Raw genomic sequence first — 14,982 nt, 5'->3', positions numbered from 1 at the left:
CTGTCTTTATACATGCTTCTAGTCTTATTGTGCATGATTCATTAGTACACAGGAATAATAAAATAATTATTCACAACAATGTATGCCTCAAGAACAAATCCTAAAATCTGATTGGTTGATTAATAGTAATGTTGTCTCTATCACATTAAGTGTCCTCTCACCAACTAAGTATAGCTGTGAGATTTTGATAAGATGCAGTTTCCTTTGGTTTACTGTCCGGCAATGGATGCCAATGTGTAATGCACCCCTGGTTGGGAATCATTGCTCTATCTGATGTGGAATACTCTTATACAGTACATGGCCTGTAGACAGTCACATGAATACAGAAAATACATCTTAAAAATACAGGGAGTGCAGAATTATTAGGCAAGTTGATTTTCTGATCATATTTTTTTTCCAAGCACATTTTACCAATTCCAATCCACATCAATCTTAATAACTACTATTAATATTGTTTTTAATAATTTATAAGTGATATATAATTGTTCATGAAGGCTGGAAATGAAGAATGCCCTATATTCAGGTGTGCAGAATTATTAGGCAGGTTTTCTTTTACAGATAAAATGAGCCAAAAAAGAGATTTAACTCTATTAAAAACTATTAAATACTCATGAGAAGGACGCAATACTAATGTAATACTAGAAATTGCAAAGTTAAAGCATGACCATTGGACAGTGAAATGCTCATTGGGTCAGCGGGGTCATACAAAAACAGTTGGAGAAGAAAAGACACGTTAACTGCAAAATAATTAAGAATTAAGGTGAAGAATTAAGTGTGAAACCATCAGGAACCCTTTAGTCTCCAACGCCACCATTTCCCAGTACTGAAACCTACCTGGAGTCTTCAGAAGTGTGAGGTGTCAGGATCTCAGAGACTTGGGTTAGGTGAAGAATCCTAAAAAGCGACCTGCTCTTAATAAGAATCACAAGCTGAAGTGTTATAAAGTACATGAAGACTGGGTTTTTATAGGCCTTATAGACAGACAGCTTGAGAGTGACTCCTGAAGGACCAGCACCACATCCTCTTGTACCACTGTTTGAAGAATTTATCTTCCAGAATCTGGCAGTAAGGTGTGGAAGTTCATTTAGTCCATCTCTTATCCTGAAGATGTCCATCTTGCAGAGATGGACTAAAAGTGAACTTCCAAAACTTACTGCCAGATTCTGGAAGATAAATTCTTCAAACAGTGGTACAAGAGGATGTGGTGCTGGTCCTTCAGGAGTCACTCTCAAGCTGTCTGTCTATAAGGCCTATAAAAACCCAGTCTTCATGTACTTTATAACACTTCAGCTTGTGATTCTTATTAAGAGCAGGTCATTTTTTAGGATTCTTCACCTAACCTAAGTCTCTGAGATCCTGACACCTCACACTTCTGAAGACTCCAGGTAGGTTTCAGTACTGGGAAATGGTGGCGCTGGAGACTAAAGGGTTCCTGATGGTTTCACACTTAATTCTTCACCTTAATTCTTAATTATTTTGCAGATAACGTGTCTTTTCTTCTCCAACTGTTTTTGTATGACCCCGCTGACCCAATGAGCATTTCACTGTCCAATGGTCATGCTTTAACTTTGCAATTTCTAGGATTACATTAGTATTGCGTCCTTCTCATGAGTATTTAATAATTTTTGACTTTTCTGTCTGAGTTAAATCTCTTTTTTGGCTCATTTTATCTGTAAAAGAAAACCTGCCTAATAATTCTGCACACCTCAATATAGGGCATTCTTCATTTCCAGCCTTCATGAACAATTATATATCACTTATAAATGATTAAAAACAATATTAATAGTAGTTATTAAGATTGATGTGGATTGGAATTGGTAAAATGTGCTTGGAAAAAAAAATATGATCAGAAAATCAACTTGCCTAATAATTCTGCACTCCCTGTATACATTTTTATACTTAGCCTCATTTAATCAGTGGGTTAAATAATACATTTTTAGAGTTCCATTATACAAAAAGAAAACTATATAGAACTGTGTAGAAAATTTTAGTTTTAAAAATTTGCATTATTTGGTAGCTCAGTATTTTTTTGTATTGATTGTTGTTTTATTTTTAAGCAACTGTTGTTGCACTTCCAATGCTTAATTTGGGAGAAAATCTGTGGAATTCTGCAAATTAGATTAGTAAACTTGATATAATCTGTTAAAGGGATAGTTCACCCAAAAATGAAAATTTGATGTTTATCTGCTTACCCTCCAGGGTATCCAAGATGTAGGTGACTTTGTTTCTTCAGAAAACACAAATGATGATTTTTAACTCCAACCGTTGCGGTCTGTCAGTCGTGTAATGCGTGTCAATGGGAACTTCGTCTGTAAGAGTCAAAAAACATGCACAGCCATATCCAAATTAAACCCTGTGGCTTGTGACGACACATTGATGTCCTAAGACACAAAACTATCGGTTTGTGCGAGAAACCGAACAGAATTTATATCATTTTTTACCACTAAAAGCGCGTTTAGACCGCGTTTAGACCTCACACACCGGATGCTCAAGGCAGTTGGACATAGTGGTGTATTAGAGGTAAAAAAATTATATAAATACTGTTCGGTTACTGATAAAAATCATCATTTGTGTTCTACTGAAGAAACAAAGTCACCTACATATTGGATGCCCTGGGGGTAAGCAGATAAAATTTTCTCATTTTTGAGTGAACTATCCCTTTAAGAAGAGCTGAGCACTGGGGGGAAAAAAGCAGCATACAGGTTTGGCATGACTTGAGGGAATGTAAATTATGACTGAATTTACTTTTTTTTTAAAGAAGGATAATATAATGGAGCAAAAAAGGAACATAACTATGATTTTGGAATTTACTAAGTTAATGATGACAGAATTTTCATTTTTGGGTGAACTATCCCTTTATGGGGGCACTAAAGCCTTATTGAGATGTTGAGGGGAAAAAGGTTGGGGAAAAAACTGATACAGTCATTGAGGGCAACATTAATAACATTAAGTTATCAGATGGACACCCAACACACAATGTCAAAATGAATTTGACACTGAACGCTAAATGTATCTACAGTGGCATGACAATGATTTTAATTCTGCCCTTGGAGGACCTTGTATTTTAACAATCAAATAAAGGCTAAATCTAGTTTATAAGCAGATCTGCCTTGTGCCTTGATTCTGCTCAGGGACAGACGTCCAATTAAACTCGGATAAACACCTTCTTTAATTTTAGACTATGTTTACCCAGGGACCTTTACACTTGGCCGACGTGTTCTCAGCATGTTCAGCACACAGCAAGACAGCCGTTACAGTGCAGCTACAGCAGTGCTCATTACATATAATTCAATCAAACACATATAGAGCTGTCAGTGATGTCATATCGAACACTTTCTGAAAAGGGAAACCGCATCGGCACTGGTGTGAAGCCGTGGTCATACGGCTGACTTCCCATTTCTAATTACATCAAATATGAACTTGTGCAATTTTACCACTTAGATCAGATGGCACATTTGTTTTGGATTAAGCTATAAGTGGATATATTAGCTGAAAAAAATTGTTCTGATATACTTTGAAGTCATCAGACCTCAAGGTCATGTACCTGGCTTTTCAGTTAATGTAAAAAAGTAATGGATTAGTAATAATCCAATTAATTGATTAGTAGTCCATCACTTTCGCTGCGTCCGGAATCAAATATTTGCTTAATGTATAGTATGTGAAAAACAGCATGCAAATAGAGTAGTATGTACGAATACATAGTATTAGAAAAACAGTAGGTGAAAAGTCCTGATGACCTGATTCTGACGTGCACATTCAGTGGACCCTTTACTATCCCATGAGGCCACAGAAGAGGGCTTGTGAATGGCAGTGAAGCAGCGCAACGGACGCTGGTAGGTGACGTTACAGTGACAACATGACGGATGTAGTTTGTCCAAATTTCCTATTTTATACAGCATACTTTTTAACAGTCGCAAAGTAAATTTAAATTCAAATGTAGTACCTATAATCAGTATGCAATTTTGGACGCAGCGTTTGATTTGCTAGTGCATTTTGAGTGGCTGCTATGCCATTGGGTGTTTTAAATGGCGTTCATTACTGCCCCAACTATCTATGACGTTCTGGCTATAGCTTTGTGTAGGGCTGGTTTTCAAAGGGTTTTTTTTTTTTTTTTGCCTATCAGTCCATTTTCCCCCTTATTTAGGAGAATAATTCTTATTTTAGACAATGATAATTTATCACAAATGTAATTTTTTTAATGTTTTTTCAAGCTTAGAAATGCTGGAGCCATAAAACTGTCATGCATTTAACTTAAAGATTAGCCCATTTGCTTCTACATGTCAACAAAGCAATGAACACATGCTTGGAGGCCTGAGCACCACAGCCGGAAACCCACAATTCTACAAAGATGGAAACAAGTAAGTGTCACCACAAATAGGCTGATAGTGGTTGACACCAGCTGAGGGCCAAGCCTAGCACTTTTTCACCAAGCTAACATGTCATGTTTGTGCCTAAGTGTTAAGGAATTTTTGTACCACGTTATTCCAAAGACTGATTTCACAAATTTAAGCAACCTCACCAACCAAACTGGTTTTGATAATTAATGGCCGTTCAGTTTTTACCATCGTCCATCAATCAAAGCAGCTGACAGCACCGGTGCTATGATTGCTGAAAGGGCGAGTGTTGATATTTGAGAGATCACACCTTCCTGAATAAACTGGCTTGTGATCCAAGCCACAGGAGGAAACAAGGCACATTCAGGCACACTTTCTGAACCTCATAATTTAGCCAAATGGCATCAGAACCATTTGGCTACGGCAACTGCAATGGGAGGGGGGAGGGGGAAATCACTCAATATCAGAGGATGAATTAAACTTCAATGAATAAAAGCATAAAGAAGTTTTGCTGGTTTTCAGGTTTGACAGCATCACATGAATGTGGCGGAACGTGCATAGGTTAAAACTAATAAAATGCAACAATTAGTCAAAGTTCTTAAATTTGATGAAGATGCTAGCATTGCAGTGTTTTTCTTTAGCAGTTTGGTTCCTTGACAACTTTATTAGTAATCAAACATAAAGGTAATGTTAGCATTGCTGCTCTGTTTCTGACCAGTTTATGCTAAAACCTCCCCCCCAAATTATTTAGAGTGGCAAGTGTATAAATACTCCTTTATTTGCTAATCAACTTCTTTGTTGACAATCAAAAACCTGCCAAGCTAAAGTAAGTGTTGCACCGATCGCTATCGACCAATAATCACTTCTAACGATTGTATGGGCAATCTCTCAATTTGCCCATCTCATAAAAAGATCTCATGCTGACGACACATAAAGACCCATAAAGACTGCATTAAGAGCCATGGCATGAAATGAAGCAACACCGTCTCAATCTCTGACTGGTGCGGGTAAAATAATTATAATGCTGAAGGTGAGATACAATTCATATTTCTTTATTAAATAACTTACAAAGTAATTTGAAAATGTTCTGTGATACGTACTTTCACAAACAGTATGAGTGAATCACTGCACACTCGCTCTCTTTACCTCAAAATGCACAAATGGCTTCACATTACATTGCGTCTGTACTATAAGCGAGCTGCATGCACAGTTGACGGAATTGTCACTTGCACAACCCAGGCAGTGTCACATCATCACTAAAGTGATTAACTTGCATTTATTTTTAAGACTTGCCAATGTTTAAACCACTCAGCACTTACACGTACACTCAAAGCTTGCACAAAGTCACCTCACAATGAGCTTTTAAGTGCCATTCTTAAATAGATGAGAAAGAAAATGCATGTGTAACAGTATATTGGATCCATGTATTTGATCTTAAAAGTGACAGCAGCCTAATAATCCTGCTGCCGTTTCTGATTTTCTGTTGTTTGTTTAACAATTACACTCACTGCTCTTGAATGAATAACTTTTGTAACTTTAATTGTAAGGATTAATCTGTATTTAAATGTATTCATGGAAGAGCATTCAGTATTATTTTACATTTCCTTCCTTAATCAATTTCTTCAATTTCTAACCTCAATACTAATGTTATGCTGCATTCACACCGAACGCGTCTGGGGCATCTGATTTACATGTCAAGTCAATGTAAACGTGCGTCTAGTCATCCAGTGGTGCGAATCAAGCGTATAGTGCGGCGCGAATCGGCCGTTGGCGCGCGAATTGAGCGTCTGACGCCCTAGACGCCAGAGTTGAAAAATCGGAACTTTGGTGAAAATTCGCGCCGCGTTAACCAATCAGGGACTCTGCATTGGTAACGTGTTTATAACGTGATCTGCGGTGGAGACCAGAACAAAGATAATAGTCTGTGTGTGGCCACCTATGATGTGTCATCATATTTTTATTGAGACAGGAATAAAAAGGACCTTGCCTGGAAGAGGATAATCGAAGAAATCGGACTATCTGTTTACTTGTAAAACGCTTTGCATGATTGTAGCCGATGATCACTGCCCACCTGCTCGCTAGCAAAAGCCGGCCGGCATAACAGAGTTAAATTGCCACTACTAGTTTCCAACTGACAAGATGATGTGTTTATTCAGAGGATCTGTGCAGAAAGAGATGGAAGCCCCTCCCATGACGCGAATTCACGTCTGAACACACGCGAATAGAGTGAATAGAGCGAATTTGACGCGTCTGACTTTAAAATGTTCAAGCGTCCAACTAGACGCATCTGACACGAATTTGACGCCCCAGACGCGTTCTGTGTGAACGCAGCATAAGACCTACCAGGAAAAAAAAAAAAAAACTTAAAGCACTGTTTATTTAATTTGTACCTTTATTCTGTTTTATTTATTTGTTTGTATACTTGTAAATTGTTTATTTGTTCTTATTTTATTACTGTTTACTTTTGTGAATTCAATTCAGTGTTTGAAATCAGGCTTGTGCTGTCTCAACTATTTACAAGACTGTCCCATTGTAAAAACAAAAATGCACTGCATGATTAAACATTTAGGTGAGGTAATTATATATATATCCCCCTCAAATTTAGAATTTATGTTTGGAAGTCATTCCTAACATCCATAAAGTGTTGCTCGACATTCGTATGATGGTGTATAAAGAAACAAAACTTCTATTCGCTTAGCAAGCATTCGATTGGATAGGCCAGTTGGATATTTCGCATCTCCTATCGAATTAAACACAGATAAGGGTCAGTACAGCATTTTAATTTTTTCCCCTTAGATTTTATTGGTAGTTCATAGTTAGTTAGGACTCTGACATAAATGTTGTTCCAGGACCCACAACAAAGACATTTCTCAGGCCTCTGTTGCCACATCTACAAATCAAACAGCACAAAACGATAATTTCCAGAGAGCATTGTGTTACCATACTGATTCATGACCACACAGACATGAAACTAATGACAAAAGGCAACCGAATAGCCGGCAGTCTTAAGAGCTGAAGGGACAAAGGCATTCACAAAATATTTCCCAGCTGTGATTTAAGCATCCCTGGTAATACTAGCAAACACGCATGCTATGAAGAACCAAGGTCAACACGGCATTCAAGCCTTCACTAAGAAACAATTATAAAACCTTTTACTGCTCTATACGGTGCTTAAAACATCTAGATCCAACTGTTCAAAAGGTCAAACAACACCAAAGACCAAGACAGCTGTGGAAAAAAAGGGAAATGTTAAAATAAAAATGAACAATAACACAATGTACCTTTCCAGGCTCATATTCACACAGCAGGTTACACCAAACTTTCCAGAAAAAAAACAAAAGCACTGTAGCCCAGAATGGCGTCTGGGACTCCCATCAGCCCACACGTTCCCGGTGGTACGTGGAAACTACCCCCTCTGGGGCTGGCAGAGTGATATAGAGAGAGCAGCTGAAGAGGGATATATGGAAAAAGAGAGGGAGCGATAGACCATGGCAGACAAGAGGAAAAAAAGGCCAACACAACAGCCCGACACATCCTGACAATACCAGTTCTAATGCTGCGGTCCACTGTGCTATTTAAAAACAATCCATCAAAAATGCCCCATCTTTCACCGCACGGTCAGAGCCCACGACCTTTCACTGGCTGTGAGGCAGCTGAGGATTGAATGCACTGCACCGATTAATGCAGGAGCAAACCTGCAAGGGACTGTTAAACAATTAAGCTGGCTTAGTATCACAGAGATTTCTTAAGAAATTACACGAATGTATAATAGTATAACTAGTACAATGATAAGGACAATGATTATTTACAGACTTAACTAAGCTTCACAAATACAGTTCATTTCCTTATCAAAATATTTTTAAAATGTATATGTAAATTTACTTTAATAAATGAAATATAGCAAATTTCTGCATAATTTTTCTTCAAAACAGACCACTGCAAAAATTTTATATTTATCTTATGTTGCAATAAACACGAAAAATAAATGAAAAACACATTTTGTACAATTTCTCATTAACATACATATATATATATATACATATATAACCATAATATTGTATGTATGTATATATATATATATATATATATATATTTATTTATTTATTTATTTATTTTTTATTTATTTTATTTTTTATATTATATATATATATATATATATAATGACCATACATGTTTTAACTTGGTTAAGGTATTTATCTGACTTTTTTTGGGGGGGCAACAAAAGGCAAACTACAGCTACAGGTTTTATTTTACTATGCAAAACAATTTATATTTATAGAAAAACAAAAAGCTCACAGGAAAAAGCAAATATTGACTACAACAATCAGTTTTTAATATTTAATTTATTCTCTCATTTTTGCATTTGTTCATAATTTCTTTGTATGACACCCATGCTAAAAGTTATGTCTGCACAATTTTGTGGACATACTCATACGAAGTGTTGCGCAAAAACGGAGAATGTTTTAAAATAGAATCAGTGGACGGCACGTCCATAAACGGACGTCTTTGTAACGCTGCAACAAAATTGGCATCCACATTTCTGTCAGTAACACACACGGAAGAGTCGCCTGATTCTGTACGTCAGCCACTGGTGACACTACAGGGGGTTTTCACTCAAGACTGAACATCACTTTTCGCCCGTACTACAGCAAGTTACATAGTACTTCAAATGTTATGTAACTATCTCAAATGATGAACACTAGTGAATGTGAGAGACATTTGCAAAATACGTTTTTCTTTACACAATTTACCGATGCAACCATCTAGACTTAAAAATATAAATGAACAAATGCACAGTATAAAATACAAGTGTTTTTTTTGTTGCAAAAATTAGTATTATATTTTGACTAGTGTTAAGTCATTTCATAAAGAGGCATATTGCAGGAATGTGGCCATCACTTATGTGCACATCAGCACTGATCAAGCTGTGTGTCATTTATCAACAACATACAAATAGCAGTTTGTCACCACTAACATCTGCTGAAAACATTCAATGGGGCCACATACATGACTGCCATGTGCTGTCTATGGAGAGCCAAGTTCATCATTTTATCCAATTTTTTCACAATTGATTCAACAAGGCAAGGGCAAAAGTTATCTGACATCATATAATACATTATACAACATTAAATAGTCAAGTCACTGATCAATCATTTATATGAATATTTAAAAAAAAAAAAAAATGACTGAAAATTCAGAGTAATGAAAAGGTATTTTTAGTTAACTAATTGCAAAATTAATTACATTTGTAACACTTCTGTCAGACTCAAATGGTCAGATTTATAATAAATACTATTATTTTTATTTATACTATAATTATCATTAAGGAGTGTGGTAACACTTTACAATAAGGTTCATTAGTTAACCGTTAACTACATTAGTTAACATGAACTAATAATGAACTGCACTTATACACCATTTATTAATCTTTGTTAATGTTAATTTCAACATTTACTAATACATTATTAAAATCTTAACATTAGTTAATGCACTGTGAACTAACATGAACAAACAATGATCAACTGTATTTTCATTAACTAACGTTAACGAAGATTAGTAAATATATTAACAAATGTATTGCTCATGGTTAGTTCATGTTAGTTAATACATTAACTAATGTTTAACTAATGAACCTTATTGTAAATTGTTACCAGGAGTGTTAATTAATAATTACATATACATATATACACACATGCACTTTTTTCAATTTCAAATTGAGCTGGTTAATACGAACCAAGTATATATATTTTCAGCTTTATTAAAAAAAAAGAGTAAGCTTAAAAGATGATAAAATGTAATACAATAAAATAATTTAAAATAAAAAGGTGTAATAAAATCAAGCAATAAATTGATTATATTACATTTATATTGCTTTAAACAGGTGAAATGTATGTTTACATTGTGATGGAACAGAAAGCATGATGGAATAAGCAGGAGGAATGATAACTGTTTATGTTGGAGATCTGTGGCTACAATAATACAGCTCAGAATCGCAGTGGATTTACACTTTGGCAAAGAACTCCAAGTTACAGTCATCAAATCCATCCATCATCCCAGTGTCTTGAGGAACCGTGCGACATCAAGCATTTAGAAGATTTCTTACTGTACTTTCTACTCAAGCATGATTTATTCCCCAAAACAGGGACGAAACACTCGCAAACGAATTGATTTTTCATATATCATGCATCACAAACTACTTTTCCAACACCAGCACATTCCTTACCTCTGGAGGTGTTCAACGGAAGCTTTCCCAACATTCCCTGGATCTTTTAACTGGCCGTTCTCAAAAACACCCTTGTCCCAAGTTTGCTTCATGGTAGAATGACTTTCTACCCACAGAAAAAAAAAAATCCAATGAGGCGCTTCCGAAAAGTTGCAGGTTTTTCTGCAGTGAATCCCAAATGGGATCCTATCTTTCCATGCAGTTGTGTTGTTCTGAATCAGCCTCAAGTGAATCTAGGATAAGCAGCGGTAGTGAAAGTTAGCCCACTCGCGCCCTCTCACTGAGCTTCTGCCAGACCCTTTAAAAGTCTAAAAAAAGTATCGATAAAAAAGGGTGCTCAAAGGGGCTGGAGGAATACGACAGGAAGCAGGGACGTTAAAGGCACTTGACCATTTGGGAGTCCCAGAGAACTGCCGTAGGCTTTCATTCTCCCTCTAGCCAATGATAGAGCAAGTGTGAGGAATGCCATTAGCCAGTCACTCATAAGTACTGGATCAGTTTCATCAACAGATCAAAAGGCCAGAGCCCCTTGCGCAGATTATTAACATTTCCGACCATTAAAATTTTGTGGGGGACAACAGGGCCCCTGTTGCACGTCTATGTGCAAAGCTTTTGATTCTCTCACTGTAAAGCTTGGGAACATTACTGCTGACTGCTGTAAGTGTTTCTGTCCCAGACACAAAAACCTATTGTATTTACTGGAGATCTAGATGCTGACTGAAGAATTTTATGTTTAGGTCCCATGTGACTAAATTAGTTCATTAGTGAACCAATCTGTCATCTTAAAAGATAAGTAAGAAATAAAGAAATAAAGATATACATAGATCGATAAACAGATCAGAAGTATTAGACAGACACAAGCACAAGATGATGTAAAAGGGAACTCAATTCATTACTCGTGCTCTGTTTGTTTGTTTGTTTGTTTGTTTGTTTTACTTATAAAGCACAATTAAAACAACACCAGGCTGACCAATGTGCTGTACAATAATAATTAGAAAGGGGAGACCAACAGCACAAGGAGAAATAAATAAGCAAAATAAAACAAACATCATAGGCAAAAAAGATACCCACTTAGTTCACTCAAGGCGTTGAGCCAAATGCCAACTCCAATAAATACAATTTCAGGTTTCTTTTAAAAGAACCTAATGTAGGTAAAAGTCTAAGATACAGAGGCAAGCTATTCCAGCGCGTCGGAGCCACTACTGAAAATGCCCGGTCACCACTCATTTTTAATCTAGTTCTAGGAACATCTAGAATCATCTGGTTTGATGACCTTAGGTTCCTTTGAGGTTTATGCAGATGCAGAAGATCACTTAAATAAGATGGAGCCAAATTATGTAGAACTTTATAAACTAAAATAAGTAATTTAAAATCAACTCTGTAGTGAATTGGAAGCCAATGTAAAGTAGCTAAAATGGGTGTTATATGTTGATGTTTACGAACACCCTTCAATAATCTAGCAGCGGCATTTTGCACCAACTGCAGATGGGTTAACAGTAATTGGCTCACACCTGCATACAAGGAATTACAGTAGTCCAATCTTACAAAAATAAAAGCATGGATAAGCTTTTCAAGATTGCTAGATGACAAAAATGGTTTAACCTTAGATAGTAATCTCAGTTGGAAATAACAAGACTTGACCACCGAGCTGATCTGTTTGTCAAATTTCAGAGAGACGTCAAACTGAACCCCAAGATTTTTAACTACCGCTTTATTGAACGGAGCCAGGTTCCCCAGACCGGAAAGGCCTTGAGGCTCAGATTTTCCGAACCAAATTATCTCGGTCTTGCTTTCATTTAAACTTAAAAAGTTTGCACTCATCCAAAGTTTAACTTCATGCAAACAATTCAGTAAAGATGAAATTATTGTCTTGTCGTGTTTGGAAAGTTGCGTGTGCACAAACATCTTAAGCGTGCAATACTGAATTGAGTTCCTCTTCCACATCTTGCGATTGAACAGACATATTCAAACAAAATTGTCAAAATGCCCGTCTTGGCAAGCATCCTTGCAAACATAATCAGTTATGTCTTAAATGAACGTACGCAGATGAGAAAGAAACTGCATTTGCAACAATATACTGGATCCGTGCAGCTCTTAAAGTGACAGCAGCCTAATATTCCTGCAGCTGTCTTTGCTGTTTGATTAACATTAAAAACAAAGAAAAAATAAATCATTTGGGTCCCACTTTATCTTAGGTGGCCTTAACCTCTACGTGCTTACATCAAAAAATAAGTCCAATGTACTTATTGTGTTGATATTGTATTGCAAAACAAAATTGCTGCTAGTGAGGTGGGATACAGTTAAGATTAGGACAGATTTGGTGGTATGTGTAGGTTTAAAGGTGGGTTAAGGTGTGAGGAATGGGTCAACAGTATAACATCAATTATAAATGTAATTAATTACAGATAATTACATGCAGGTATTTTTTAAAACGTAAGTACAATGTAAAAACATGTATGTACACAATAAGTACATAGTAGTTAAAGAGTTAATTCACCCAAAAATGAAGTTTCTGTCATTAATTACTCATCCTCATGTCGTGTACACACATACACACACACACACACACAAACCAGATTCCAAAAATGTTGGGATACTGTACAAACTGAATAAAAAAGGAATGCAATAATTTACAAATCTCATAAACTTATATTTTATTCACAATAGAATATAGATAACATATCAAATGTTGAAAGTGAGACATTTTGAAATGTCATGCCAAATATTGGCTCATTTTGGATTTCATGAGAGCTACACATTCCAAAAAAGTTGGGACAGGTAGCAATAAGAGGCCGGAAAAGTTAAATGTACATGTAAGGAACAGCTGGAGGACCAATTTGGAAATTATTAGGTCAATTGGCAACATGATTGGGTATAAAAAGAGCCTCTCAGAGTGGCAGTGGCTCTCAGAAGTAAAGATGGGCAGAGGATCACCAATTCCCCCAATGCTGAGGCGAAAAATAGTGGAGCAATATCAGAAAGGAGCTTCTCAGAGAAAAATTGCAAAGAGTTTGAAGTTATCGTCAACTACAGTGCATAATATCATCCAAAGATTCAGAGAATCTGGAACAATCTCTGTGCGTAAGGGTCAAGGACGGAAAACCATACTGGATGCCTGTTATCTTCGGGCCCTTAGACGGCACTGCATCACATACAGGAATGCTACTGTAATGGAAATCACAACATGGGCTCAGGAATACTTCCAGGAAACATTGTCGGTGAACACAATCCTCCGTACCATTTGCCGGCTAAAACTCTATATGTCAAAAAAGAAGCCATATCTAAACATGATCCAGAAGCGCAGGCGTTTTCTCTGGGCCAAGGCTCATTTAAAATGGACTGTGGCAAAGTGGACAACTGTTCTGTGGACAGACTAATCAAAATTTTAAGTTCTTTGGAAAACTGGGACGCCATGTCATCCGGACTACAGAGGACAAGGACAACCCAAGTTGTTATCAGCGCTCAGTTCAGAGGCCTGCATCTCTGATGGTATGGGGTTGCATGAGTGTGTGTGGCATGGGCAGCTTACACATCTGCAAAGGCACCATCAATGCTGAAAGGTATATCCAAGTTCTAGAACAACATATGCTCCCATCCAGACGTCGTCTCTTTCAGGGAAGACCTTGCATTTTCCAACATGACAATGCCAGACCACATACTGCATCAATTACAACATCATGGCTGCATAGGAGGAGGATCCGGGTACTGAAATGGCCAGCCTGCAGTCCAGATCTTTCACCCATAGAAAACTTTTGGCGGAAGAGGCGACAAAGAAGACCAAACACAGTTGAGCAACTAGAAGCCTGTATTAGACAAGAATGGGACAACATTCCCATTCCTAAACTTGAGCAACTTGTCTCCTCAGTCCCCAGACATTTGCAGACTGTTATAAAAAAAAGAGGGGATGCCACACAGTGGTAAAAATGGCCTTGTCCCAACTTTTTTGAGATGTGTTGATGCCATGAAATTTAAAATCAACTTATTTTTCCCTCAAAATTATACATTTTCTCAGTTTAAACATTTGATATATCATCTATGTTGTATTCTGAATAAAATATTGCAATTTGAAACTTCCACATCATTGCATTCTGTTTTTATTCACAATTGGTACAGTGTCCCAACTTTTTTGGAATCGGGTTTGTGTGTAATATATATATATATATATTAGTGGTGGGCCGTTATAGGCGTTAACATGCTGCATTAACGTGAGACTCTTATCGGGCGATAAAAAAAAAATATCGCCGTTAATCTATTCCCAAAGTTGGGTTGGGAGCTGGGTCTATACTACGCAAACTATGATGACTTTCACCTTGATAGTTTAGTGCGGATGTATACCTAGCCGAATTGACTCTTCGAAAAGACCCGCCGCCCTTAGTTACTGTTGCTTTGTCCGACAAGCCAAAAATACATCACGGAGCAAAGAGG

At 36.9% G+C, this 14,982-nt stretch overlaps 1 protein-coding gene across 3 annotated transcripts in view; it reads right to left on the bottom strand.

Moving 5' to 3' along the window:
• The window catches only part of rbm20 (RNA binding motif protein 20), an 80,504-nt gene extending 69,561 nt beyond the window's left edge, over positions 1 to 10,943 (bottom strand). The window contains exons 1-2 of one of the 3 annotated variants that reach the window (XM_067395925.1): positions 10,558 to 10,942; positions 2,193 to 2,309 (exon numbers count right to left, since the gene is read on the bottom strand). Coding sequence is in view for 2 of the 3 variants with exons in the window: in XM_067395922.1 (XP_067252023.1) it covers positions 10,558 to 10,649 (92 nt within the window). In the remaining variant the exon portion in view is untranslated. Of the gene's footprint in view, positions 1 to 2,192; positions 2,310 to 7,615; positions 7,740 to 10,557 lie in introns of those variants that run through there. The other 2 variants (XM_067395922.1, XM_067395923.1) reach the window with 2 other exon arrangements.
• Between the last annotated feature and the right edge of the window lie 4,039 nt (positions 10,944 to 14,982).

Source organism: Chanodichthys erythropterus, chromosome 10 (genome assembly GCF_024489055.1).
Source record: "Chanodichthys erythropterus isolate Z2021 chromosome 10, ASM2448905v1, whole genome shotgun sequence".
Taxonomy (NCBI): domain Eukaryota; kingdom Metazoa; phylum Chordata; class Actinopteri; order Cypriniformes; family Xenocyprididae; genus Chanodichthys; species Chanodichthys erythropterus.
This window is presented reverse-complemented; position numbering and strand designations above follow the sequence as displayed.